This window comes from Lichenostomus cassidix, chromosome 4 (genome assembly GCF_008360975.1).
Source record: "Lichenostomus cassidix isolate B80296 chromosome 4, HeHo_3.0, whole genome shotgun sequence".
Classification (NCBI taxonomy): domain Eukaryota; kingdom Metazoa; phylum Chordata; class Aves; order Passeriformes; family Meliphagidae; genus Lichenostomus; species Lichenostomus cassidix.
In genome coordinates this window covers 48,870,977-48,896,858 of record NC_139484.1, presented here as the reverse complement: position 1 = coordinate 48,896,858, position 25,882 = coordinate 48,870,977, and the positions used below count along the sequence as shown (strand labels likewise).

The following is a 25,882-nucleotide window of genomic DNA, read 5'->3' as shown; positions in this document are numbered from 1 at the left end:
TCCCAGCCTTGATTCATTCTGAAACCAGAGTGATGAAGTGCGGATGGACAGAGGCAGGAAATCCCTCAGTGCAGCATCATACCGATGTTCTCATACAGCATCAGGGCTGGAGCCTGTCCCGACTCTGCCACTTGAGCCAGTGGAATCATTCAGTCTCTGACTCTCCTTTCACACCCTCACTTCCCAACAGCCCCTGATCACATCTCATTTTTCTGTGCTGATTGCTTTCCAGGTTAATGACAGTCATGGTATTTCCTTTCCCCAAGTCTTTGCTCAGGTACTGAAATCCTTCCCAATGCAAGGAATCACTCCATGATTCTCATCAGTTAAACTGCTTCCTCTTTAACTTCAAGAAGTTAAATTACAGCCCAAACAGATATGACCAAGCAGTAAGAAACTGGATTCACAGGGACTTGAAACATTGAAACACTTTCAAACCTTGATTATAGCATGCTCCCAGTCATGACAATAATAACGAAAGAAAAACAGTTCATAACCTTGTATAGACCAAGCATTTGGGAGCACCAGTCTCTGCTGCACCTTACAAATCTCAGGCAGGTGCAACACACTGTCTGCATCCACCTGCCAGTGGTACTGCTCTGCCATATTTAGTGGGGAGAAGCCTGTTGTCTTTACCTTGCCACCAGATTGCCATGGTGTTACAAAGCTGTTGTGCGTATTTGGAGCTAAAACATCTGGTAATCGTGGTAACTAGCTGCTTTAGAAGTGTAGTGGCATTGATAATGACTTGTATTTGGGTTTTCTTTCATTAAGTAGGATACATACAATCAGTGCTTTTAAATGTCAAAATAGAAGGACGATGTTGATGCAATAACTATCAAACAGCATTTTAAATGCCATTCCACAGAACGAAAAAGGAACATGTCAGTATGTACTTTAAACTTGGTACAGTCCCTGTCTGCTCCTCTTGTTCCCAAGCTGCCTGTGTGTGGTAGGATCTTGGCTGAGAAGTGTAGATCAGTTACTTCAGGTAGCTGAGGGAGTCCTGGGTTTGTTATATGGGAGACACTTATGCTAGATGCATGGCTACCCCACCAGCGGGGACCTGCAGTGCAGAAGATGTCAGTGGGAGCTTTTGTCTTCATCTGTGGTGAAGATGTTTCTTGTAAAGGCACTGCAGAGAAGTGCTTACAAACATGGACATTTTGTTGTTTATCCTAAAAATAAATGAATTGTATTCCATTTGTATAGAGTAATCAGCTTTATTGATAAATAAAGGTAAGTCTCCATGGCATTATGCAGTGCTGCAAACATGCTCTCACAGGGAGCAGGAGCAGTGAAGCAGCACTGCCCAGCAGTGCATCTGGACTTTCATGTCCTACATGGTAGCAGGGCTAATTCATCCAAGCAGAATGCTCTGCTCAGGTGATAAATTGTTCCCATGTTCAGATTTCAGTGCTTATCTTTCTTGCATGCAAAGTTACTTCACACTTCTATGCTGTCCCTCAAGGCTCTTCAGCAACTGTGGACACACAGTTTCTATTACTGTATGGACACGTTTTATATTACTGTACCTCAGGAAAAACAAAAATGGCAGGCATCAGTCTTACTCTATTGAGTTAATTGACTATATCTCAACATACATAATGTTGCTAAATATGTTAAAAGATTAAATTACACTGCGAAATTGCTCTATAAATATTTGCTGTACTGATGACCCAGTTGTGTATATGAATTAACCAATACTGAAATAGCATCTTTCAGGGCTAATTATCTTTGCTAATTGTGTTTATTTGAAGAACTCCTGGAAAATTATGTAAGAACTGCAATGGTCCTCTGTTGATTTTGTACTGCTGCTGTATGTAGTGCTGTACAGCAGACTTTTATATCGGATAGAAAAATAGTTGCATGTGTTTGAAAGAAATAGTGACTTGCTTTGTTTTCTTATATAGTTAGTGGGATGTGTGTATATCTCCTGTTCACAACAAAATTTCCCACAAGTCCAGAGAGAATTTTTCAGCAGAAGTAGGTTGGTTGAGCAGGGTAGGACTGAGGAATCATGCACAGCTCTTCCAGCCATCCAATTACACAGATAGGTTAAATCTACTTTACATTGGTGATTATGTTGTGTAAATTGTATTAAGGTTTCCTTGAAACACAGCTCCACAAGGAATAAAGGAGGTGATGGCTTCTTAGACCCTTTGTCTAAGAAATATTCTCTATATTTAGAGAAATGTAGAAAGACCCTGTATTCTCCCACCTGAATGACTGAGCTTTAAATAATGATAAATTAGTTCCTAGCATTTCTATTGTTCAGGCAGCCTGCAGTAAGAAGCCAAGTAGGTGTCTCAGTGGCCATACAGAGGCCACCTCCCTATAAATTACACCGTTCTCTGACCCGTTCTACATCTCACAGTTCAGGCTAATCATTGACAGAGCTCTTACGATCACAAGCTTTTAGCGAAGCTTTGATAAGACACTCCAGCAGTTTGTGGCAAGTGAAGACGGTCTGCACGGCGTGAACTCCAGCAAAAGAATGGAATTTTTTCAGCATCAGTACAAGAAATCTGATTTTTAACACTGGCACTATAATGTGTGGCCAACGCCTGGAGAAAATTGTTGCTGTTTGGACATTAGTTTTCATAAGGATAGTTACTGGGCTTGCTGGAGAGGGAAGATCTGTGTGGAAAAAGGACACCCACTTCAGCCCTGTGAGTGAAACACAGATGTTTTTATATGACACTTTCCCCAAAGAGTTTCTCTGGGGTGTAGGGACGGGAGCTTTCCAGGTGGAAGGCAGCTGGAGGAAGGACGGGAAAGGCTCCTCCATCTGGGACCGCTTCACCCACTCGGAGTTCAGGGATGCTGACAGCACAGGCACCTCCAGTGACAGTTACATCTTGTTGGACAAAGATTTGGCTGCTCTGGATTTTTTGGGAGTTACTTTTTACCAGTTTTCAATTTCATGGTCAAGGCTTTTCCCCACTGGAATGGTGGCAGTTCCCAATGAAAAAGGACTTCAGTATTACAACACCCTTATTGACTCTCTGCTATACAGAAACATTGACCCCGTGGTTACCCTGTATCACTGGGACCTGCCCTTGATGCTGCAAGAGAAATACGGGGGATGGAAAAATGAATCCATAATTGATATCTTCAATGACTATGCCACCTTTTGCTTCCAGACCTTTGGGGATCGTGTTAAGTATTGGATTACAATCCACAATCCATATTTAATTGCTTGGCATGGGTATGGCACAGGTATTCATGCTCCAGGAGAGAGAGGGAAAATAACAACTGTCTACTCAGTAGGACACAATTTGATCAAGGTACAGTATAGTAAGATTTTACAAACTGATCTTGTACTGCTGTGGGAAATAATGGGAGGAATTGGTCCTGTGATCAATGTTCTTTAAAAAAATCACCAACTGTGAAAGCACCAAGAAATAGCCTTTTGCAAAGGCAGTCTTTCTGTTAATCGTCACTTTAATCCTATTGCTCATCACAACAGCTGTCTCAGTAATTGTTTTAAAGTGCTTGTTTATTATTTTATTTAATTAGCTTCTACATACAAACTCTGGCTATTAAAGAGCATTCTTTATTCTTTACATTCAGCTAAACAGATGGATTTCACCATTGATTTGGCCATACTGAAATGACTGTTCTATTGGTGTAAAAGGAAATCCATTTGTATTTGCATACTGAATCAATTTTACTAGCCATAGAGTATGTACATGTAAGTATGATTAGTTCTAGTAAGATGATATTGCAAAATGTTTGCTCCTAATCTATCAAGGTTGGCACTTCTTGGGTTTGGAAGAAAACAGGTGTCTCCTTCAGTACTTGAGAGTTTCAAATTATTTCCATGATGTACAGTATTTTTTGCATCTGTAGTGCTCAAAGTACATTACAGAGCAGGTCACTATCCTGTCTCTGCAGCCAGTATAATTCCCCCTGCTCAGACTATTCTTTACTGTCACAAAGATTACATATATTTTACATGTAATTAACAAATGAATCTGAATGGGTGTGTCTTACAGAAAGAAGTATGCATGGGGAAAAATTAATTGCCATAGTAGTTAAAAATATTCTGCAACTGATGAATTCTTGTATTTGCTTCTGGCTTTGAACCTTCAGAATATCATTTTTCAAAAAATTCACACTGCAGTCAATAGAAGTTTTACACACACAGAAAAGTTGTCAAGCATCCTGAGTCACTAACTGATTTCAGACTTAGCACAAGAATGATTTTAACTATAAAGATTTGTGAAGCATCTCAGAGAGAACTGGTGCTGAATCATTCTTTCTATTTTCAAGTGCTACTTCATATAACACGTGTGAAAGATACCATATAAGTTTGCAGTATTCCTTGCCTTCATTTCTGAGTGTCACAATCCAGTATGGAGTACCAACTAGGCAGTCTCTGCACTTTCTGTAAAATCCATGTAAGCATCCCAACACACACGGGGAGCAATACCTCTGCCAAAGAATTAATTGCATTTACCAGGAAGCCAAGCATAGCTGGGTCTGATATACAAATTACTGACCTAATTTTCTTGGTCAATATTATTTAACTCTCAGACTTGATATAATAGTTGTTTCTAGTTCTAGAGTATAAAATAAATCATTTGGATGAAAGAGTTAAGGAAACTTTCAGCAGCACACAATCCTTTAACTATTATTTTTTTACCTTTGGGCAGAAATTATTTTCCTGTGGTACCCTTCTTACAGCCCCTTATAATGAATATTACCTAGCATATTAGCAGTTCTCTCCTGTACCACTGTAAAATTTCTGAAGATTTGAGATTCATGAAGAATCTCGAATTTGTAGTAGTAATGTATTTGAGGAACTGGAGTTTTCTGATTGGGGTTAGAGATGGAATGGAAACCCTTGAGGTACCAGTCAACATGAGTCAACTCTTCTTATCTTTAACTATAATTATTTCTTCCTCTTAATAAACTGTAATGAAAGCCAGCAATTCCACAGCAGTCATAGCTGGTATTGTTTCAAGTCAACCAGCCAGAATCTTCCTCAAAGATTTTTGTGAATCTAAATGTTCAATTCATTTTGCATTGTTGACAATACAGTGTTAATATAATATATTCATGCATAGTCAGGAATCATGCATTGTAACATATCTCTCCATTGAGGATCAGGAAAAGTTAAAAGATTCTCTCTTCAGAGAGATTTCACATGGGTTTTTATTTCAGGACTGCTATATACTGGTCTGTTTCTCAGACATTGTGTTATGGCTACCTTCTAATTTCTCATTGCAAACCAAAAACATTATCCAAAAAATAAAAGACCAACCAAAATGTCAGGTTTTGGTAGTGTGAGGCAAAGCCTGTAAAAGCTCTTGGAAAGATTGCCATTTATGTCATTGGCTTTAGGAAGAGCCACATTCTTGTCCATGTCAAGGCTTCATTTTTGGACAGGCTGTTGACAGACACTGTCCTCAGTGCCACCCTGTGCACAAACCAGCTCCACCCATTAAATATACTGAGCAGGAAAAACAGGTCTGTAATGCTGAAAAGAAGCTAATTTGGCCACCACACTGTTACACAGCAATTTGTTGAAAATCATTCTCAAGCCTTTTTGTAGTATCTTTGGATAAATTAAATGAAGCTCTTGCATGAATCCTACTTTTAGTTTAATTTCCTTGTGCATTGTTCCAGTTGTGGTGCTATCAGAACTAATCACTGTTTATATAAAGGCGTGCTTTTATGTGATATATCAACCATAAACTGAAGCTAAGTTTAATATAATCACAAAAACAATATAACAAACCATAAACCTCTGCTTTTTTGGACTTTGGATTATTTTATTGTAAGAACAATTGGAAAGTTGCTGGAGATCTTTGTGTCCCTAGAAAAGGGCTGAAGAAATTTCTCTTAGTTTTAAACCATAAATTTTATTGCTTTCAAAAGCAATACAATGTATTAAAACTCAAATGTTTGCCTGGCATAAGGAAAAGTTCATAGAATACCAGGTTGGAAGAGGACCTCAAGGATCATCTTCATGCATTTTAGAACTGACTGAAAAATTATCTGCTTCCATGAATGAGTGCAGGTAGGTAACTAGGTAGATAATGATCTTATTAAGGCTTTTCAATGAAAGCAGGGTTGGTCTGTCTTCATCCAGCCCCTGCTTAGGAGATCCACATTGGGAAAATAATCCAGAAAAAATTCAAATTTCAATTTTAAAAAATTTCAATTTTGAAAACCTATTTGCATGTTACCATATATGCTATTCATACACATAGGGTAATAATTGCTACTGATAATTTCAAAAGGACTTGACACTACCTGTACAGAAATTAATAGGGAATCTAAACTTCGATGCTTATTAATTATGAATTGCTAATGTGTTCACTTAGGTAAATCTGTCTTCAATTGCATGGTCATTATGAGTAATACAAGGCGCATGTGGAGTCTTATACCAGATGGAGAGTGTCCATCAAAAGTGTATTTCTGTTCTTCATTAAAGGAGACTGCACTTTGCAAAGGCAACATCAGAAAACAATTAATGATAACATGTAACTTGCTATGCAACATTTGAAAGACATATCAAAGAAAATTTAAAAAAAAAACTGGTCTTGCTCCTGAGGCAGCTGTCCTACTGAGGCAGAGAAGAAAAAAATGGCACACAGAAAAATTAGATGTATTTCTTTGATTTAGTAAGTAAATAAACCTGACAAGAAGCATAAAAATACAAAGCAGATTAATCATTGTGGCTGGGCTTATGTGAGATGTATACCTGATTTATTATTACCATTTTCTCTGTATCTAGTTATGTTCTTTCATACTTGGATTGAGGTTTGCAAATATCACAAGCTGCAGACCAACCTGTCTTCTTTCCCTCCTCTGTATCTGTGCCCTCCAGGCAGTTCTGCCTTTGCTGCATAACAGGCAGAAAGGAGTGGGTTTTTTTCTGTTAAAGATTATTCACACTCCTTTCCATCTGGCAGAAAAGCCCAGGAGAGAAATGTGATAATGAGGTCTCCCTAGGAAACATCTTCATCACATACTTGGAAAAAGCAATAAATTCACTTTCAAGCCTGGTGTCTCCATGTAGATCCATTGCAGATCAGGTTCTTCTCTGTGCACAGCTGCCTTACTCCCAGCTCTTTGGTAGATCTCACTATGCCAGGATCTCTTCATGGACACTGCTGACTTTGGGATCTGTGCCCCAGGAAGGTCCTATAATTCATTCTCCTGAAAAACAAATTTCTGCTTTATGAATGGGGAGTAATTGCCTCTACGTCCAGACAGACACTTCCTTCTCTTCCCCCAAAGGGGACTCCTTTCCTCAGGATGTACAAAGTTGAAACTACACCAGCACTGGTATTTCTTATGAGGAGGGAAACCTGTCTCCACCAAGTATAGCTCTAGGGAGGACACCGGAATCATCTATGCTTGTAAATGTCTTTGCTGGAAGGTTTTTCTAACAGTAGTAGACTTCAGTGATGATGTAAAGCTGAGCACTGATTCATACTTGGATGATTTATTTTCAGGTTAGCTTTCTTAGACTTCTTGGTAATCACTAGAGAAAACACAATCCAAATACAAGACAGCATACAGCAAATTTAATAGTAAAGCCTCATCCTTCGTAACACCCTCTTAGAAGTATAGTTGCCTGCATCTCGAGATGTAGGCAATCCTTCACAAGGATTGAGATTCAGTTTGCAAAGTAAAGGGCTTGGCCCTACTTTAGTTCTACTGATTATGGAGCATCTTTACCACAGACCAAAAGGGCCTTGAACTGAAACATATTCTCTAAATAAGCCACACACCCCTGCCCTTCTTCTGAAGTGTAACATCGTCATCATCATCATCCTCTATATTCTAGCTCTTCATGGTTTAAACACCAAACAATTAAACAAAAAGCCTAAATATTTTATTAGCATTTTTTCAAGTCTAGTTTTCCTAAATGTTCCTGATTTCCAGCATACTAAAATAACTTCATATGCCCCTGACATTCGTTTGTATACACACTGCTGTTCACAGAAAAATTGCTTGACTAAAATATCTTAAGAATTTGAAAGTATTGGTCTTTCTATTGAAAGCTCTTTGGGCATGTGCATGATAAATTACAGAGTCAGAATTTGAAGGAGCATGAAAATATTACAAGAAGAGGGAAGAACAATACTGTTGTCTTCAGTTTGTTAAGTTGACTGCTCTAGCCTTTTTTACAGGGTTAGTACTAAGGAACATAGCACTCTCTGTGACTTTCAAGTCCAGGGAATATTTTCTACATTGTTACCAGGAAAATATGCTGAAATTAATGTGTCATATGTATCTAGAATAAATACCCAATATTGATCCTGCTTTAACTGTGTACTTAGCCTTGACATTTGTCCTTGCTCTAACAGAGAAAGTGAAAGATTAGGGATTAAACTCTAACTGAAAAAAGATTAGTCCAGATTTACTGAAAATATCCAGCTACAGCTTTTAAAGTGAAGTTTGTTTCAATATCTGGTCTTACAAAATTAATTATATAAATCAGCTGATTCCATCAACAATAGTTCGCATTTAGCAAACACCTTCTATCTGAGAATGTTAAACTGCTTCACAGATAATTAACAACTCAAAACAGAATTATAGCCAAGCAAATTATAGTGTCTACTGTGTCTGTAAAACCCTTACTATAGAGAGTGACAAGTTTTTTCAATAAGAGTTAATCCTCAGAATTGAGTCATCAGTGATACATACAAATTTATATATGAGGATTCTATTTTGACTTATATTGAATGTACCTATTTATACTTGAGGTCTGCTCCTCTAGAATTATATCTGTGGCTGTATTCTCTACTATAGGCAGTATTTTTAATAGTAACTCTATTTTCTTCTAATCAACTCCTGAAGATGCATATGAATACCAGTTGTCCCTGATTGGCTTTTACGTGTCAATATCACATTCTAATTAGTTTATTTTTTGGCAAAGCCATCTTTCTCCACTTCACCTAGAAATGTGAGATTGCTATGATTTACCTGGTGCTGCTGTCATGGTACTTGTGCTGCACAGCTGACTTCAGTGGGGGTTTTCTTGCTAAGCCAATGCAATCATATGCCTCTTGTTCAACAGTGGTATACATGGCCTGTGTCTGGAGAAAAAGCATAGAAACCAGGTGAGAAATGCCTAGAGGCAGAGAACAGAGTAAGACTGGCCCCAGCAGCCACCCCATGCTGGAGTGACTGTCAGGAGAGGACGGTGAGGGCAACTGAGGAGATGGCACTGGCCACTTAAATTTTCTGATGAGGTTGGTAAGAATTCAGTTTAATAGTACTTCAGCTGTATCTTGCAATTTACCTCATGAGTCCATTTTTGCTGGCTTCCCTCTGCAGCTACAGAACCTACATATCAAAGGTTAGTGTCACTTTATCAGTATTTTCAAAGACAGACCTTGACCAAATGTTACAAGCATGACCTTAGAAACCATAAACAACTGATACACAAAATTTCACAAACTGTAATTCTTTGGTCCTCCCTACCTTAAACAAATATCTACCTGTCATCAGGTCCTTTGTTGTTTTTTTTTTTTAACTGTCAAGGCTGAGAGTTTCTAGATAAAATAACTGAAATTGTTTTCAAAGGTAAGCAGTGCTGTTTGGCTTCGTAATGATGGCAGTCTAACTCAGCACTCAGTGTTTCACAATGCTTCTAATGGTTTTTCTGGGTGCAAACAGTTATTTTCATTCCAGCTTAAGAATATAAAGCCACACTTTAGGCATAAGGTAAACCCTGAGTCATTTGACAGCTGTTCAGCTGGGAGAGGTCAGCTCCCCTCCCGTGTCAGATCACCTGATGTGATTCACAGTGTGATCCAGAGTCACCCTTCTCTGACCCCCTACCTGTCCTGTTTTCCTATAGGAATTTGACAGTGCTAGTGGTTCCTCAGTCTTCCCTGTATTTCTGGTTTTGTTTAAGTTTTGTTTGCTGTATTTGCCTTCTTTAAGTAATTAACAATGTGACGTGAAGCTAATTCCGATGTGTGACAACGTTATGCTTTCTAAAACATTATAATCATCAGGAAAGTGCTATTAAGATGTGATCCAGTGTTATGGCCATTTCAAAGAAGAAATTAACTAAAATCCTGAACAAAATTCTCACTCGGAACCATGAAAGTTGACGTTTGGGTTCCAACTTCACAGCTGGGTCCTTTGTCCAAGTCTTTACCTTTAGGTATTGTGCAGCTATCAAAACTTGAACACTTGCTCACGACTAGGCAAACTAAAACAACTAAATCCCAAGAAGAGGGATGGAGTGGATGTAGTCTGATCAGAGTAAGTCCAGGCAACCCTCATAGCACAGAGCAGTTAGTAGCACAGAGTCAGCACTGACAAATGAAATATCATATGAGATGCATAATTTATGGTACAATTGTAAAGATGGTTCAAAATTTTAACTGTATCAGGAATCACTGCTTGACAGAGTAGGACTCAGATGGGACTGTCTAGATCACAGAGCTCAAATACCCCCCATTAAAGCTGTGTAGTTCCAAACTGTCTGTGTAACAGCTGTTCACATCCCTGCTGGGACCTCTCCTGAAATTTACACATATATTAAAAGGCAAAAAGCCACAGCTCTAAGATGTCATAGGAGCAGTTGATGAGTTACTGAGCATTGCTGTCATCCCAAGGAACCTTGCAGGTTAACAGTGATTGCCTGTTAAACTGTGCAGGTTAATTCATGTGCCTTAGCTCTTCACTGGTATTTCCATATAAGCCTGCAGAGAGTCAGATGGAGCTACTTGCCTCTCTAGCTGCCAACACACAAAGAGACTTATTAGGGCTACAATTTAATGCTGTTTTTCTCTCACCAGGCTCATGCAAAAGTTTGGCATAACTACAAAGAACACTTTCAACCCCATCAGAAGGGAATGGTGTCCATAGTATTGGGATCCCACTGGATTGAACCTAACAAATCAGAAGATGAGTTGGACATTTCTAAATGTCAGAAGTCCATGGAGAGAGTACTCGGATGGTTTGCTAAACCTATCCATGGGGATGGTGATTATCCAGAAGAACTTAAAAATGAATTCTCGTTTTTGCCACGCTTTACTGAAGATGAAAAAAACTACATAAAGGGAACAGCTGACTTCTTTGCATTTTCCTTTGGTCCTAGTAACTTTAAACCTCCAAACACTCTACCAAAAATGGGACAAAATTTGTCACTCAATTTGAGGGAAGTACTGAACTGGATTAAACTGGAATACAACAGTCCTCGAATCTTGATTGCAGAGAATGGCTGGTTCACTGACAGCCATGTGAAAACAGATGACACTACAGCCATCTACATGATGAAAAACTTCATTAATAAGGTTTTACAAGGTTTGTACAGAAATTAGTTGTTGGATATTCAAAGAGCACTTTGGATTATTGGATATTTAGCTTTGTAATAATTTAATCTTTTTTTTTTTAGAAAGATAACATGGCAGTAAAGTTAATCATAAATTATTTATGCTGCATGAGTACAAGTCATGGATTGGGGTCTACTGGTGCTAGGTGTTGTATAAACACAGAAAAAACACATAGTCCCTGTCCCAGAAAGCTGAAGTCCAACATTTGCATTGGATTTTAAAACTAAATAAGTAAAAAATTGAATCAGAAATTAGTGAAAACAAATCTATTGAATATCACTTTTAATTGCTGGCAGCTCAACTGTGACACTTTTGTCTGGGTATACACCTTGATGGCAGAACAACAAGACTGTGACCAAAGACTGTCATTGACATGCTGGGGTCCTGCTCCTCTGTAAAATATATGAAGGAAATCAGTAGGATAAGGGCAGTCATTCTTCAGGAATACTGCATGCCAAACAGAGACAATATGTCTTAATAACACAGATTTAATTTTGGAATTGCCCTTCATAATACCAGTCCATGGGGTTCTCTCTAAAGGCAAAAGATTTAATTTTGTATGAAATATAAACACTATTAGTATCTTAAGCCTCTGCAAATACAGTATTTCTTTTCACCCTCAGCCAGTTGGTAGGGTTGGTGCTGGGAGTGGGGGAGCTGCTGGTTCTGAGAGCCATTCTCCCAACAGGCTGTCCCAGTATGTGACAGGCCATAGGGAGCCATACTCATGTGTGTGTCTGTGTGTCTGTGTGTCTTCTGTGTGTCTGTGTGTTTTGGGAGTACTGTACAATTTGCACTGTATGTAACTTGTGGCCCTGTGAGTCATGAAAATAGGTGATGTGCAACATGACTATTGCAATAAACTCACTTCAGTTGCAATCCAAGCAGGGGTGCCTTTGACACCAGTGTCTTGGTGGCACAGGTACCTGTCCATACCCTGTCCATACTGAAACTATTACTCCTGCAGGACTCCAAGGCTCCACCTGCAGTAGATGCAGAAAAGCCTTGAGGTCTTCCTCTGTGGTTGTTACCACTGGTGACAGGGAGCTTAGTTAACTCCTGACCTTTCCTACCTTCAGCCCCTTGTTCCTGCCCTGCACCTCCTCCTTGTTTTTCCAGAGTTTTTTCTCATCTGCACTGTAACACCCAGTTCTGCCCTCTCCATTCACTTTTCCTGCAGACAATGCTACAAGCATACTCTCACTCTGATCCACTGGATCTCTCCCTATCACCTGCCTAACTTTTAACTTTCTTTACTACAAAGTATTTGTTAAATAGTACTTTTTTCTCTACCCATTTAAACAGCCACAAATTCTTAGCATGCACCATCCCAAGTACCACAGCATCTTTTGCTCTGGCAATTAAACTTACCCCTATCTATTCAGTATGCTTCTAGAAACAAAAATGTTCTCGGTTGTCACACACTCTGTCCCTAGATGTCTGCTCCCATTTGTTCAACCTTCCTCATTGCAGACATCAAGTACTCATTTTATTCACAAGGCCATTCTGGCTTATCTCTTTACCCTCTACCTCATTCTCTGTCTTTGCATTTTGCAATGAGTATTTTCAGACATTTTCATACTTTCTCCCATGGTTTCCCTAATATTTAGAAGTTGCTTTCTTTGAAAATACATGCCATTGTATTGCTTTGTAACATTTCCTCATCTCCTTTCCAGTATTTTGACCTTGTCTAGCAGCTTCTCATATACTGACATTGCAAGCTCTTGGGCTTCCTGATTTCATCTGGCAATTAGGAAGACATCCTGTTGGACTGTGCCCATGCTGCTGGGTACCTTGTTACCTTGCACAGTGCATGAATACATGCACTGTGCAAAACTGCTTCCTGCACAAGTTGTAGCCTGGTGTGACTAGGGCAAGGAAGTTCAGCGGAAATACAGAATTATGCACAATGAAATGTCCTGAGAAAATGAGGTAGAATGATGTTGGGAGAGAATACAGCTTTAAATCAGAGTACTTCATCTTTATTCCTTGGCTTACTGGTGTGGTGAACCACAGGAAAAATAGGGCTTGTCCACCTGTCTGCATCAAAATCCTCAGCAACCCTAATTGGTCACTGCTTTGCCGTGGGTATTCCTGCCCTTATGAGGTTAACATGAGGAATTATCCCGTGCTATTTCCTAGCTTAAAGCTGGCAACAGGCAGCAAACATGACTGACCATGGAGTTTGGACTTTTTCTTCCAGGCTGTCAGCTGGCAAGCGCCCTACGTGCGTAAAAAATATTGTGGTTAGTTGGTGTCTGCCGAGAAGCTGCTTTGCAGGTTCTGCTGCCCTTCCTGAAAAATCAGGTTCCACATCTGACAAGGCAGTTGTGTTGTTATCTTTCTCATACATTATATGTAAAAGATCATATCTAGACTCCTTTGCAAGAGGGAATGTTAAGATTGCCTGAAGAAATCAGCACCCATTCTGTAACTAAATCAATCTCTGGGTTTATCAACCTGACTTCTCTAAAGTCATTAACAGTCCCATGCCAACAAAATTAATTTTTCAATTAATAGCTGCATAGACATTTCTAAACATTTGAGCTTGCAGACATCTTTCAGATAAAGGTGGAAAGTTTTAGCTTCATGACAAAGTCACAGACCAGATCAACTGTTGCTCCCCTTATTTATACTCATGATTCTCTAATTTTACTGGTATATATTACTGGCAAATTGTCAAATGCAACTTAAAACCTGGATGTGGTGTAATATTTCTTGTTTGCTCAAAGCAGAAATAAAGCATCCTACAGTAATTTAATTTCTTAAGGATTTAGTGACATTAGTAAATAAAGACTAAGATATATATAATAGTTTTGCAATGAATTACAGTGGGTCAATAACCCTATGAATGTTGAGAAGACACTCAAGATTTTCAAAGTAAATAGCCCTGTCTCATAAATATCCCTTATATATTTAGAGTACTAAATGTAAGACTTATGGATGTCACCTTCTCTTATGCAGCTATTAAATACGACAACATAGATGTGTTTGGTTACACAGCCTGGTCCCTCCTTGATGGCTTCGAATGGCAACATGCTTACAACATCAGGCGTGGATTATTTTATGTAGATTTCAAAAGCAAAAAGAAGGAAAGGATTCCCAAATCATCTGCACTTTATTATAAACAAATCATACGAGAAAATGGCTTCTTCCCAAAGGATTCTACCCCAAACTTGCAAGCTCAGTTCTCCTGTGACTTCTCCTGGGGCATCACTGAATCTGTTCTCAAGGTGAGCATAAAATATTAAGAGGATAACTGGAAATAAAGTGGTCAGCAACTTCAGCTTTGTGAACAAATGACTATGTATGGCACCTTGCATTCAAGAATTTCAGTGCACACTGAAGTTAAGCCATATTTGCATTGGTTCAGTTTCACGTGTTTCCAGATTTTCAGGTGAGCTGGTCACAGAGTGCTGGGTACTGCTGCAGGAGCCCTTCCAGGCCCAGCCCTCCCTCACCTTCCCTCTGCATGCATCTCTGTGTGGCAGATCAGATGAGGAAATTTCAGGCCAAGAAGTTGATCCAACCAATTGTTACTGGGTTATTTTTCAACCAGGGGTTTCCAAATCCAGTTTGCAGTGTGGCCATAGGGATGCTTGTGATGGCCTGATGGGGAGAGTGACAAAGGGCAGGGACGAGCTGGTTACGCTGCTGGCAGCAGAGCTACTGGCAGCCTCAAGGTCTTGTCCAAAGCAGAAACACAATCCAGGACTGAGCCTGGCTCTAAGTGCCAATTAGACAAGTATGTAAGAAGCTGTCCTTTAAAAAGACACATAGCACAGGTGAAGATAACCAGCCTTGAGTTTTTACCATCTGAGCTCACATCAGAAAACAGATCATACCACCTTCTGTCCAAACTGGTTCCTACAGGACCTAGTTACACTTTATTTTTCTTTTATTTCTGCTTTAAACTTAATAAATAAGCTAACTGAACATATGGCCAATGTTGGGATATCCTTTTTGTCACTGCACACAGAAAGACAGTCCCATAAATATCAGCCTCAAAAAGCAACAACAAAACCTCATCATTTAACCTATTCACTGACAACCAGAGAGGAAAAAAAATAAAGCTTCTATGTATCTTGTTAATATACAGCACAGAAAAGTACATTTTCTTTTTAAAAAAGTAAACTAATTTTTTAAACTTTTATATTGAACTTTGAAACCTACATAAAGCATTTTAAAAATTGGAATGTGAAGAAAAATCATGTGCTACTCAGAACCTTGTTAATTAGTAGGAGATAGAAAAGACATAACTAAATGCTACAAGCTGTTTGTGTCAGATTACTATGCCTCCATTTCACAAGGTTGATCTCAGCAGCAGTGCCAAAATAATCTGTGCCTGCCTCATATAGCCCCTGGTGCTTGTTCTCAAGCACCACTCTGCTGGCAGCTGCCCGAGAACTGCTGTTTGCATGACCAGAGTGAACTTGAAGAGGGAGATCTATCTGTGTGAAAACATATGTCAATGTAGGCTGGTGGCAGGGCAAATGCCTCTGTGTCATCAAACAGAGAAGAGTGCTATTTTAATGATTTTCATAGGGAAAAAACTGAAAAATAAGATGACCACTAGCACAAAGCCCATATAGGTGAGTTGGTTATCCTCTTCCCCCTGGAGCGTCTAAACAGGGCACATCCAGCACTAATCCTACAGCTAAACACTGGCAGAAATGCAGACTATAAGCAAGTATTGCATTCATTTAATTAAAACCTATTGTAATATATTTTTATTTTTACAGGCAGAATTGGTGGCTTCCTCACCACAGTTCTGTGATTCCAGCTTGTACCTCTGGAACATCACAGGAGATGGGCTTCTGCACAAAGTTGAAGGGGTAAAGCTAAAAACCCGACCAGCACAGTGCACAGATTTTGTCAGTATTAAAAAGCAACTGGACCTCCTGGAAAAAATGAAAGTCACCCATTACAGATTTGCACTTGACTGGTCACTGATTTTACCCAATGGAGATTTGTCAGTGGTCAACAGGCAAGTGCTTAGGTATTACAGATGTGTGATTAGCGAAGCACTGAAACTCAACGTTCAATCCATGGTCACCTTGTATTATCCAACACATGCCTACCTGGGCCTGCCAGGTCCTTTGCTGCAGACAGGAGGATGGCTGAACCAATCCACTGCCTATGCTTTTCAAGACTACGCTGCTTTGTGTTTCAGGGAACTTGGTGATTTGGTTAAACTCTGGATTACAATCAACGAGCCTAACCAGCTAAGCAATGTCTACAACAGGAGCAGCAATGACACCTATCGGGCAGCACACAATTTATTAATAGCACATGCCATGGCCTGGAGAACATACGACAAGCAGTACAGATCCTCGCAGGATGGCAAAGTGTCCCTGTCCCTGCATTCAGACTGGGCTGAGCCTGCCAACCCCTACTCTGAATCTCATTCAAAAGCTGCCAACAGGTTTCTTCAGTTTGAAATAGGCTGGTTTGCCAATCCCATATTTAGGACTGGGGACTATCCAGCTACTATGAGGGAATATATCAGCTTTAAAAAGAGAAAAGGCCTCTCATACTCTTTGTTGCCATCTTTCACAAGTGAGGAAAAGCAGCTAATCAAAGGTACAGCTGACTTCTATGCACTGAATCATTTCACCACCAGATTTGTGATTCACGAACCTCAGAATGGGAGCCAGTATGAATTTGATCGTGACATTCAATTTCTGCAGGATATCACCTGCCTGAGCTCCCCTTCTCGTCTGGCAGTGGTGCCTTGGGGAGTGCGCAAAGTTCTCAGGTGGATTAAAAAAACCTACGGTGACATTGACATTTACATCACAGCAAATGGAATAGATGACCAGTCCTTAGACAATGATGAACTTCGGAATTATTACTTAGGAAAATACGTACAAGAGGTTTTAAAAGGTGAGTAATATGACAGAGTCAAGCTCCCCAGTGCCATTTCCGTGGCTCAGACCCAGGTGCTGTTAAGACTTGCCCTGGACTGAGCAAGCAGCCCTGGTTCAGATGCAGAAACCATCAGCACTGAGCCCCCTGAGGGCCCCGAATACACAGTCACTCAAGGCAGCTGTGACACAAAGCAATGGCATCAAGCCCCTTGCACAAAATGCAGCTACAGCTGCTCACAGTTTAAACCACCTGAGAAGCTCTCTGGGCATGCACATACAGCAGAGTAGTTATTCAGAAGTTATTAGGAGATGGCACTGCAGCCCAACTGCTCCCAAGAGACAATTCAAATTTCTTCTCTCTAAAGAAAGGCAAGAGCCTCCTTACTTGCTTGCTGAACTAGTCATTGGATAGGAAAGTGCAAGCAAGTCCACAGATACCTGGAGGGACATACAGAAGAAATACAGCAAGACACCAGAAGCACCAGCTGCTTTTGAAGGGAGAGTCCAAGTCCAGTTCTTGTTCCCCTACCTGTTTCCTGCTGTGCATATATGGCAACGTAGTTCTTCATTTTAGAGAAGTGTAGGAAGAGTTATGGAGGTAGAGGATGAAAACAGTCAAGGCAATGATCTTCAGCAACAGTTTATTGTATGAGAAATGCTGCAGGGACCTCACCCCTCCCCTCCCTCTTCCTACAACCAATCATTTAAGAAAAGCAGTGAGACATAGGCTACCAGAAAGGCCTTGGTACCTGAACCATACAGGCAAAATGAGATGTGCAACAGATCCCTGCCCTTACTGTTCCCTACTGGTGAGCATTAGAGAGATCCCTAATTAGGACATGGGGTGTTTAAAAGCTTTTCTGACACATCTGCCATCAAACACAGTCTAGGTATCCTGGTTTCTCCTCTCTAGGAGTTAATAAAAAAACGAGACAAATCTCACTCAAGGCTAAGCCTGGCTTCAGATTACTTTTAGAAACCAAGAAGCAAAGTGTTCTCTTTCCAGTGCTTAGCTCTTTCTCAATCACTAGAGGACTAATAAGCATTTGCTAATTTATTTTCCACACTAATTTCATACTGCAAACAAAAGAACAAAACATTGTTAAAGGGAGTTATTAAATGAAAGCATTGTTTGAAGGGCACTTTTATCATAATATTCCCATTTTAATTTTCAGAGAGCATGACAGTTTACAGTACTTACAGAAAGATCCCCCCAGTTTACATGTTCTTAATGTGGGTCACATTCCCAACTATGCTCACTGCTTGCACATGACTTGTTTTTATTCACCAAGGCCTGCTGTTTTTAAGTATCTTCACCCAGCACTTGGGTGCAGCAGTGCAACATGGAGCCATGCATGCTGCAGGGACAAGCAGCTGAGTTGGGAGCAGGGCAGGAATTTTGGAAAGCTGCTGTCATGGCACAGATGGGCAGCTGCTCCCTGAGTCATTGCAGCTCGATTCATTTAAGAGCAGCATCCAGCTTTTCCCAGGAAAACAAACTCCCAGCTCCAACCCTGTCTAAATCCAGCTTTCACAGGGTAGGTCCAGAAAGTTCCCAAATTATAGGGATTTTTTGAAACACTGAGGCATTGTTCCTACTTGAGACAACTGAGTATTAGAAGCAGTAAATACTTCATGATGCAATTAAACATTTTTAATTGATAAGTCGAAATTTGAACTCCATGCTAGAGAGCTTGCAGGTTTTACTTAACATACAAGTTTTTACTAATACTTTGTTTTGGTTTCTTTTCCTTCTCAGCCTACTACATTGACAAAGTCAAGATTAAAGGCTACTATGCGTTTAAGCTGACTGAAGAAAAATCTAAGCCCAGATTTGGATTCTTCACTTCAGATTCAAAAGAAAAGCCTTCAGTAAAATTTTACAATACCCTGATAAGCAACAATGGCTTTCCTGCTGACTACTCAGTCTGTGGCCCCTCTAGCCATGAAAAGCAGTGTAGCTTCTGCTTGTTTATTTCTCAGAAGAAGCCGTTAATATTCTTTGCCTGCTGCCTTTTCTCTACCCTCATCTTGTTTTTAGCTATTATTTTTTTTCACAAAAGGAAAAGAAGGAAATGTTTTAAGGCAAAAAGTATCCAGCGCATCTGTGTCTCATTTTAAAAGAGGGCACCGGCGCACTTTCAGTGAAATCCATCACTGCATTCTACAGTGGACAATGCCACTCAGACAACTGTGGAAAAGCACTGAGTCACTCCAGTCACACACACCAAGCATTCCATTTGAAATCACATTCACAGGAAGAGCTATGACATTTGTTTCCTGGTGGAATGATTTTTATCCACCTGCTGTACATAGACATTCATCTATTTAAAAAAAAGTATGACTCTGCTGTGCCTTGGAATACCCTTTAAACAGCTTGACTTGTAAAGAGGGACTAACTTTTGAGAACTGATACGCACTTTTTTATCAATGTGTCTTGTGATGTATATTCATGAGTGTTGCTGAGCATGAAACTGCAGCTGTTAGGGTTTAGAAAGTGTTATTAAACCCCACAAACCTTCAACAAAGTACACCACCAAGAATGAAATGTCCTGGGCCAGCTTCTAAAGATAGCCCTAAAAGAGATCCAAGTTAAGTCCATTATTGACCAAGAGACATCTCTTACACATTGAGTGAAGTAGTTTTAAGCAAATATAACTGGAGACAAGAAAAAATCATATACAATCACTAATTTTCAGCTCCAAAATGTGGCAGCCATAAAAATTTTTACTATTAATCCACTCAAGAGTGATGAATGTAATTGTGAATTGCATTTGTCATCATTCAAGTGGGTCTTTGGGCAATTTTTGGAATTTCTTAGCATGCATGGGTGATTCAGCAACTTGTGAAGTATGTTTCTGCACTATCCCAGTATTTTATGTATTTCTTCAACTTTATGTAAAATTGAATGGAGCAAGTGACAACGTAGATTTTACTACTGTACAGAAATAACCAAGTAACCAAGAAAAAAGTTACCTGTAGGCCCAGGTAACAAAATTTACTGTTGGTGAAACTCGGCAATACACTCTGATGGAACTCTGAGGTCAAGTCTTTTGTTTTCTTAACTGACCAATAAAAATAAACCATAATTTCAGACTACTGCTCCTATCTATGTATTTAGTTTAAGAGGTCTTATAAATCTAGTTCTTCCAATTTCAGTTTTGTTTTCAATCTACTTCAGATTCTGCAATCTCAAGTCTGAGGCCTGAGGTTTGAAAACATGTGAAAGAACATTGGTCACCCCCCTGTGAGAACAATGCTTTCACTATTTCTTAATGCTATTATTCAAAAACACCCTTTCATGACTTTGCCACAGAAAGCTCATGGTAGCACAGTGTACACATTGTCCTACCAGGCTCTGAGAACATTCAGTCTGAATGAAGCTTGATGGTTTAAAAACACATTTATAGTGTGGACCCAGTGTGCAACCTGCTTCTCCAAAAGTCAAAGATCTTGAACAGGTTAATGCAATCACCATTTAGTTCTTTAAAAAAGAAGACCAAGATATGAAATATGTTTTATTTTATTAAACCTCTCATGGTGTTCAGGTTTTGTACCAGATTCTTTGAGCTGGCATTGCTGGTATAATGTCTCATGGTGGCTTCTGTCAGGATCCAGACAACTGTAAATAAAACATTAAGAGCTTTTAGAAAGGTTTTAGCAGTGCAAATGTGAAACTGAAAATTTATAGCCATTTGATGATAATTTATCTGATGGTTTTAATGCAAGACTGACATTAATAGCTCAAAGAGTTTGCTTGGTTTTATACAGACAAGATTACTCAAAGATGCCTTCAAACACAACAGCTCATGACTGTTTTCAACAAGCAGGTAGTAGGTTGTTCCACCTCTCAAGGAACTTACAACAGCAGTACAAGTTGTATTTTCAATGCTTGCAAATGTCTGGTACCTGGATGATGATTCAAATCAAAGCTGGTTTATGAAACTCACTTCACCTACATCTTGCCTCAAGCTTAGGTTCTGAAGGCACACAACATGGAATTTTATCCCAAAATCCTTGTACTCAACTTCAGTAACAAATGCCCATAGACAATGTAAATAGTTGTCCTTGTTAAACTGACCAGTTTACCAGCATTTACATACAAACTGCTCAGAAGACCTTTACATATAAATTGGGTGCTGACCACTATTTTAGTGAGGGCAGTGTCCAACCAGGAGGAGCACTGCTCTGTAAATGGCTGTAAACTGGTCTGTCAGGCCAGGTCAGCTGAGTTTAAATTCTCAGCCACCACTGCAGCTTGCATTCACAGTGCTGAATACAGCACAGGAGAGACAGGTTTTCTCCATGTAGTAGCAAAATGCCAAGCTGATGAATGCTGGAAAACTGCTGTTGAAAGACCTAGCAAAATTCAAGTTTTATGATACACCTTATGATGCCTTTTACAAGCACAACTTCATCTCTGTTGAGGACCTGCTTAATCATGGCCATGTTGAAGCACATAAAGCTTGTCAAGTCCCAGTCTCTACAGAGAAGATGTACAATGTGCATTAAGATGATACCAACCTTTGAGTTTTACTCATCTGCCTGCTGTACTGTTCCTTTCTCAGAGACATAGATACCATCCAAGAATTTCCTGATATCCTTGTTCTTGACTGTGGTGGCTTGCTGGATCAAGGCAGCTGCAGACAAAGTGACACCATTAGCACAAAGCCCAAAGGTCCAAGCCAACTTGTAGCCTTTGTTTACGCTCCAGTATTTCACCTAACAAATGGAACTGTCATCTAGAGAAAGGAATTACCAACTTGAAATCCTGTGAGGTTTAACAAAAACAAGATGGATTTCACTGAGCTTGTCTTGGTAACTTGGCGCAGCCGCAGCTCATTACTGCTCACATGTACAACTGAAAAGCTGGGAAGTTTGGTGCCAAAAGTCTATAAATACTGACTTGAAGAATAAGGTTCTGTGGACTTGTAGAAACATCTTTAAGCCTATAAAAGGCATAAGGAACTACAAAAAGCCATTACAGTGACTAGAGCAAAACAAATCCTGGGCTGTCGTTTACCTCAGGGTTTGAGGTAAAGATTTGCAAAGCTGACATCTTCAGATAAAAGTTTCCATATAATCTTCCACACATCTACTTTCACAAACCTGAATTGGAGACCAACTCAATGTCATTCCCTTCAAGGATCAGCTCATCTTTCTGGGCTTGAGATACTGCACAGGTAACACCTACAGAAAGGAAAACACATAATCCACACTGATAGATCCACAAGATATTCAGAGCACTGAAAAAGACAATATTAATGTTCTGTCCTAGTTTACAAATCTAGAAAGCAGTATTCAAGACAATAATTAGCTTCTATGACTTTGTGAAAGAGCATCCCTCAAATCCATTCCAGGGTTCTCCTCCCTCACACAGTGTCAAAATTTAAAGATTAGTGCAAGTCATGCTCTAGATTGAAAGCTACTAAAATGATACTCCTTCCTGCTTACCCATTATTGCATTAGAGCATCCATCACCAACACTGTGTACAAGCCAGCGATTTTGCTAGCATGGCTCTGTCAGCCAGGTGGTGCCATTTCCCACAGGCTTGTGTTCATTACGACAAAACTGGAGTCACCTCAATCAAAAGCCATTAAGAACCACCTGCACCCTGTCATGTCATAGACTGTGTTTATAGTAGCAATGCTGCAAATGCTTACAAGGAGTAGCACTAGGGCATTTGAGAGTCCAACAGAAAACTTGAATTTGTACAGAGAATAACAAAAGTTCTTACAATTTGATCTACTTAATCAACAAATGTCAGCTTTTAAGTCAGTCCTTTACTAACAGTAAATGATGACTTAAAAAAATTAAATGCAATAATCAAACCCACCCTTAAGATCCCACAGTAAATCAAAAACCCTCTAACTCTTTACTTTATCTACCAGTGTTTTGGGACAAGTCTGATGCATTCCTCTAAAGTCACCCCAAAACATCATCAGTCATATTAAATATCCTTACCCATACCCTCACCAGAAGCAGAATTTGAAAAAACCAAATGGATATGAGAAGTCTTTGCTACAGTCTTTACATAACTGTTTATGACATGTTTTGTTGCCTCCTTTCAGAAATTCAACAAGCTCCATCAACTGTCTGCTCATCCGTTAGATGTTTTACTGGAACTCCAATCACGCAAGTTGTAAAAACAGCCAGTAATATGGTAATTTTTAAGTTTATTGTGCATGCTCCTAGATAAGCACCAAATTCAAACTACAACACCTCAAAGACCAAAACTGTGATGTGGTATGAAACTAGCTTATTTATAATGTTTTTAAAACAGAAACACAAATCTTACACTAAACGCCTGCAATTTGCCATCTATAAACACCGTCAGGATCTCACAGCTATGAAAGCAAATCCTGGACTCTTTGTATTACAGTAACTAACTCCAAATTAGTTATTAGCTAGCTCTCACTACTAAAAACAAATCACAGAAGCATTATTAGTAGTAAATCTAAACAGTGGAAAAGGTGTCACAAGAAGATTACATAAATTCAAACAAGGAAATGCTGCTCCAACACTAATTCAGCCATCTCCCATTCTCAGTGACAGTGCCCCAAGAAAACAGCTTGGAAAGCCTGGTTAAAGCTGGCAAAATACACCCCCAGAAATGCTCACCTGGCCTCATCCGCACTCTGCGAATGTACTTCTCTCCCAGGAAGTTTCGGATCTCCACAAGTGAGCCATTCTCCTGTATGACTACATTGATTGGGAAGTGAGCATACACCGACCTCATCTTGTAGCGGAAGCCCTGGGATACAGCACACAACAGGCTATTGGAAGCAGAACATGCCCAAAAGGTACAACACGTGCACAAAGTTTACAGGAGAAACTGAAGCCAAGGTGTATCAAAAGCTTCTAAAAAGGGCAGAACACTGAGCCCAAGAGACATTTGTGATTTCCTCCACCTGCACAACTTGCTTGACAGGTGCAAGAAAACAAGTAAAAAGAGAAAGCTACATCTTGGATGCTTAAAAACACTTTCTGTGAAGTAAAATGCTATCACTACAGCCTGCAAAACTAGCATTATTTTTGAAACAGCTATCTTGTTTCCAAATACAACTCACCAGAGTGACCCCCTTGATCATGTTCTGTACATGGCTGCAAATCGTGCGAACTGTTGCCAGCTCCTTCCTGTTACCCCACCACTTGTCAACACGCAGCTGCATTAAAAAACACATTAACAAACCTTTCAGCTAAACCTTAAAACTGGAAACAAGGTAATTCTGTGACAAATGAGGACCAAAACGTTCAGATAAACTACTTAAAGCTCACAAAAACCCAGAACTATTTTGTTTCTTTGACAGACTACTAAAGGCCTACCTGGCTCCTATCTTTTAAATCCTAACCCTCAGACATGTGAGAAACATTCGCTTTCTTCATGTCTTGCCACTAACAAGCCTTCAAACTAGCTGGGGTAGATAAACATGAAACCTTAAACTGAAGGATCAATTAGCAATTGCTAACCATGTTGTTTGGAAGTTAGCCTCCTGTACATAATCATCTTCCACAAAACACTGTGTGTGGATCCACTGTTTCAATGAAACACTTGATTTTTGTGAAAAAGCTGCTGTAATCAGTCACTCTTGGCATTTTCTTATACTTTTAAAAACAATACGAAAACATTATACATTTTATTTAGAGAACATCTACTTTCCTAATGTAACTTCCTGAAGTTTCTGGAAATCAAAGCGATTTTTATTCTCTAAACGAACCAGTTTGTAGAACAGCATCCAGTGATCGACCCCTTCCCCTGTAACAACTGTCACTACAGAAGAGTGCAATCAACACATTCACTCCCACATTACACAGCTGCAAGAGTCCCACAGTGCCTGAGCAGGCCCCACGCCTCCAGCAGACCAACCTCTTTCAGAAAACACAGGAATATGCAAAACCAACCCAACAACACACCTGCAGGTGAGCATTTTCGGTCATTCTCCTACACCATCAAGAAGTTTTTAAGCCAACTATAAAGGTCCCCTCCGTCTCCGGGCAGCGAAATGGCCTGTGCAGCACTCACCTTCTTGTGCTTCTTTCCCAAGAGGGACAACTCCACGTTGATGTGGTTAAAATCCCTCCGCAAGGTTCCTCGGGGCCCCTTCACAATGACCGTGCGGCCCTTCAGCGAAACTCCCACTGCGAACCAAAGGCGGACACGCGTTACGGGCTGCGGGGCGGCACCGCCGGGCGCCTCCCGAACGCGGCGCGGACTGACCTTGCTCGGGGATGTCCACGGTCTGGTTGCTGAGGATGGTCTTCATCCTGCGGGAGACAACGGCAAAGGCTGGAGGCTCCCGCGGCCCTGTGCCCGCAGGGACCCCGCCCGCTCCTCCCCCGCGCCAATGGACGCCCCCACCCGCGCTGCCACCGCCGCGCTCCGCTCCCCGCACCGGCGCCCCACGCCCGGGCCCGGACCGCCGCGGCCCCAGCGGGGCCTGGCCGGGAAAGCACCGTCTCGGGGCCCCCTGGCGCCGGTGCGGGACAGGAGGCGCCGGCGGGGCTCGGCGCCGCCCCGGGGGGCTGCCCGGGCGCGGGCAGGGCGCTGGGGGGCCGCGCGCGGCGGATGATCCCGGATTATCCCGCGGATCCCGGGCGATCCCGGCGGCAGCGCCGGCCTCACCTCGCAGCGGGCAGAGCCGAAAGAGACAGCGCATGACGTCATCGCGTATTTGTATCCGCTCCGGCGC

At 40.6% G+C, this 25,882-nt stretch overlaps 2 protein-coding genes and 1 long non-coding RNA gene across 3 annotated transcripts; 1 reads left to right on the top strand and 2 right to left on the bottom strand.

The window, feature by feature from the left end:
• Window positions 1–1,203: 1,203 nt before the first annotated feature.
• LOC146438445 (uncharacterized) lies at window positions 1,204–9,796 on the bottom strand. The gene is made up of 2 exons (XR_014851768.1): window positions 8,953–9,796; window positions 1,204–7,176 (listed from the first exon to the last, which is right to left on the bottom strand). It is a non-coding gene; the product is annotated as an uncharacterized LOC146438445 (long non-coding RNA).
• KLB (klotho beta) lies at window positions 2,375–20,290 on the top strand. Its single transcript, XM_085059128.1, has 5 exons — window positions 2,375–3,290; window positions 10,785–11,292; window positions 14,286–14,554; window positions 16,064–17,207; window positions 18,951–20,290. Exons 1-5 carry the CDS (start codon window positions 2,553–2,555, stop codon window positions 19,310–19,312), a joined length of 3,021 nt encoding a protein of 1,006 aa, XP_084915254.1. The 5' UTR covers window positions 2,375–2,552; the 3' UTR covers window positions 19,313–20,290.
• Window positions 20,291–20,696: 406 nt separating this feature from the next.
• Window positions 20,697–25,882, bottom strand: RPL9 (ribosomal protein L9). The gene is made up of 8 exons (XM_085059130.1): window positions 25,816–25,882; window positions 25,411–25,457; window positions 25,216–25,331; window positions 24,263–24,358; window positions 23,814–23,946; window positions 22,301–22,381; window positions 21,716–21,831; window positions 20,697–20,813 (listed from the first exon to the last, which is right to left on the bottom strand). Exons 2-7 carry the CDS (start codon window positions 25,454–25,456, stop codon window positions 21,725–21,727), a joined length of 579 nt encoding a protein of 192 aa, XP_084915256.1. The 5' UTR covers window position 25,457; window positions 25,816–25,882; the 3' UTR covers window positions 20,697–20,813; window positions 21,716–21,724.

What these genes read in the sequence shown, in the direction of transcription:
- RPL9 (XM_085059130.1), bottom strand. Translation starts at nt 25,456, where the DNA reads ATGAAGACCATCCTCAGCAACCAGACCGTGGACATCCCCGAGCAAG. An exon ending in TGGGAAAGAAGCACAAGAAG is followed by an intron (nt 24,359 to 25,215) that starts GTGAGTGCTGCA and finishes TTTTTAATGCAG; the next exon opens with CTGCGTGTTGACAAGTGGTG. An exon ending in TGATCAAGGGGGTCACTCTG is followed by an intron (nt 23,947 to 24,262) that starts GTGAGTTGTATT and finishes GCTGTATCCCAG; the next exon opens with GGCTTCCGCTACAAGATGAG.
- KLB (XM_085059128.1), top strand. Translation starts at nt 2,553, where the DNA reads ATGTGTGGCCAACGCCTGGAGAAAATTGTTGCTGTTTGGACATTAGTT. An exon ending in TAGGACACAATTTGATCAAG is followed by an intron (nt 3,291 to 10,784) that starts GTACAGTATAGT and finishes TTCTCTCACCAG; the next exon opens with GCTCATGCAAAAGTTTGGCA. An exon ending in CGTACAAGAGGTTTTAAAAG is followed by an intron (nt 17,208 to 18,950) that starts GTGAGTAATATG and finishes TTTCCTTCTCAG; the next exon opens with CCTACTACATTGACAAAGTC.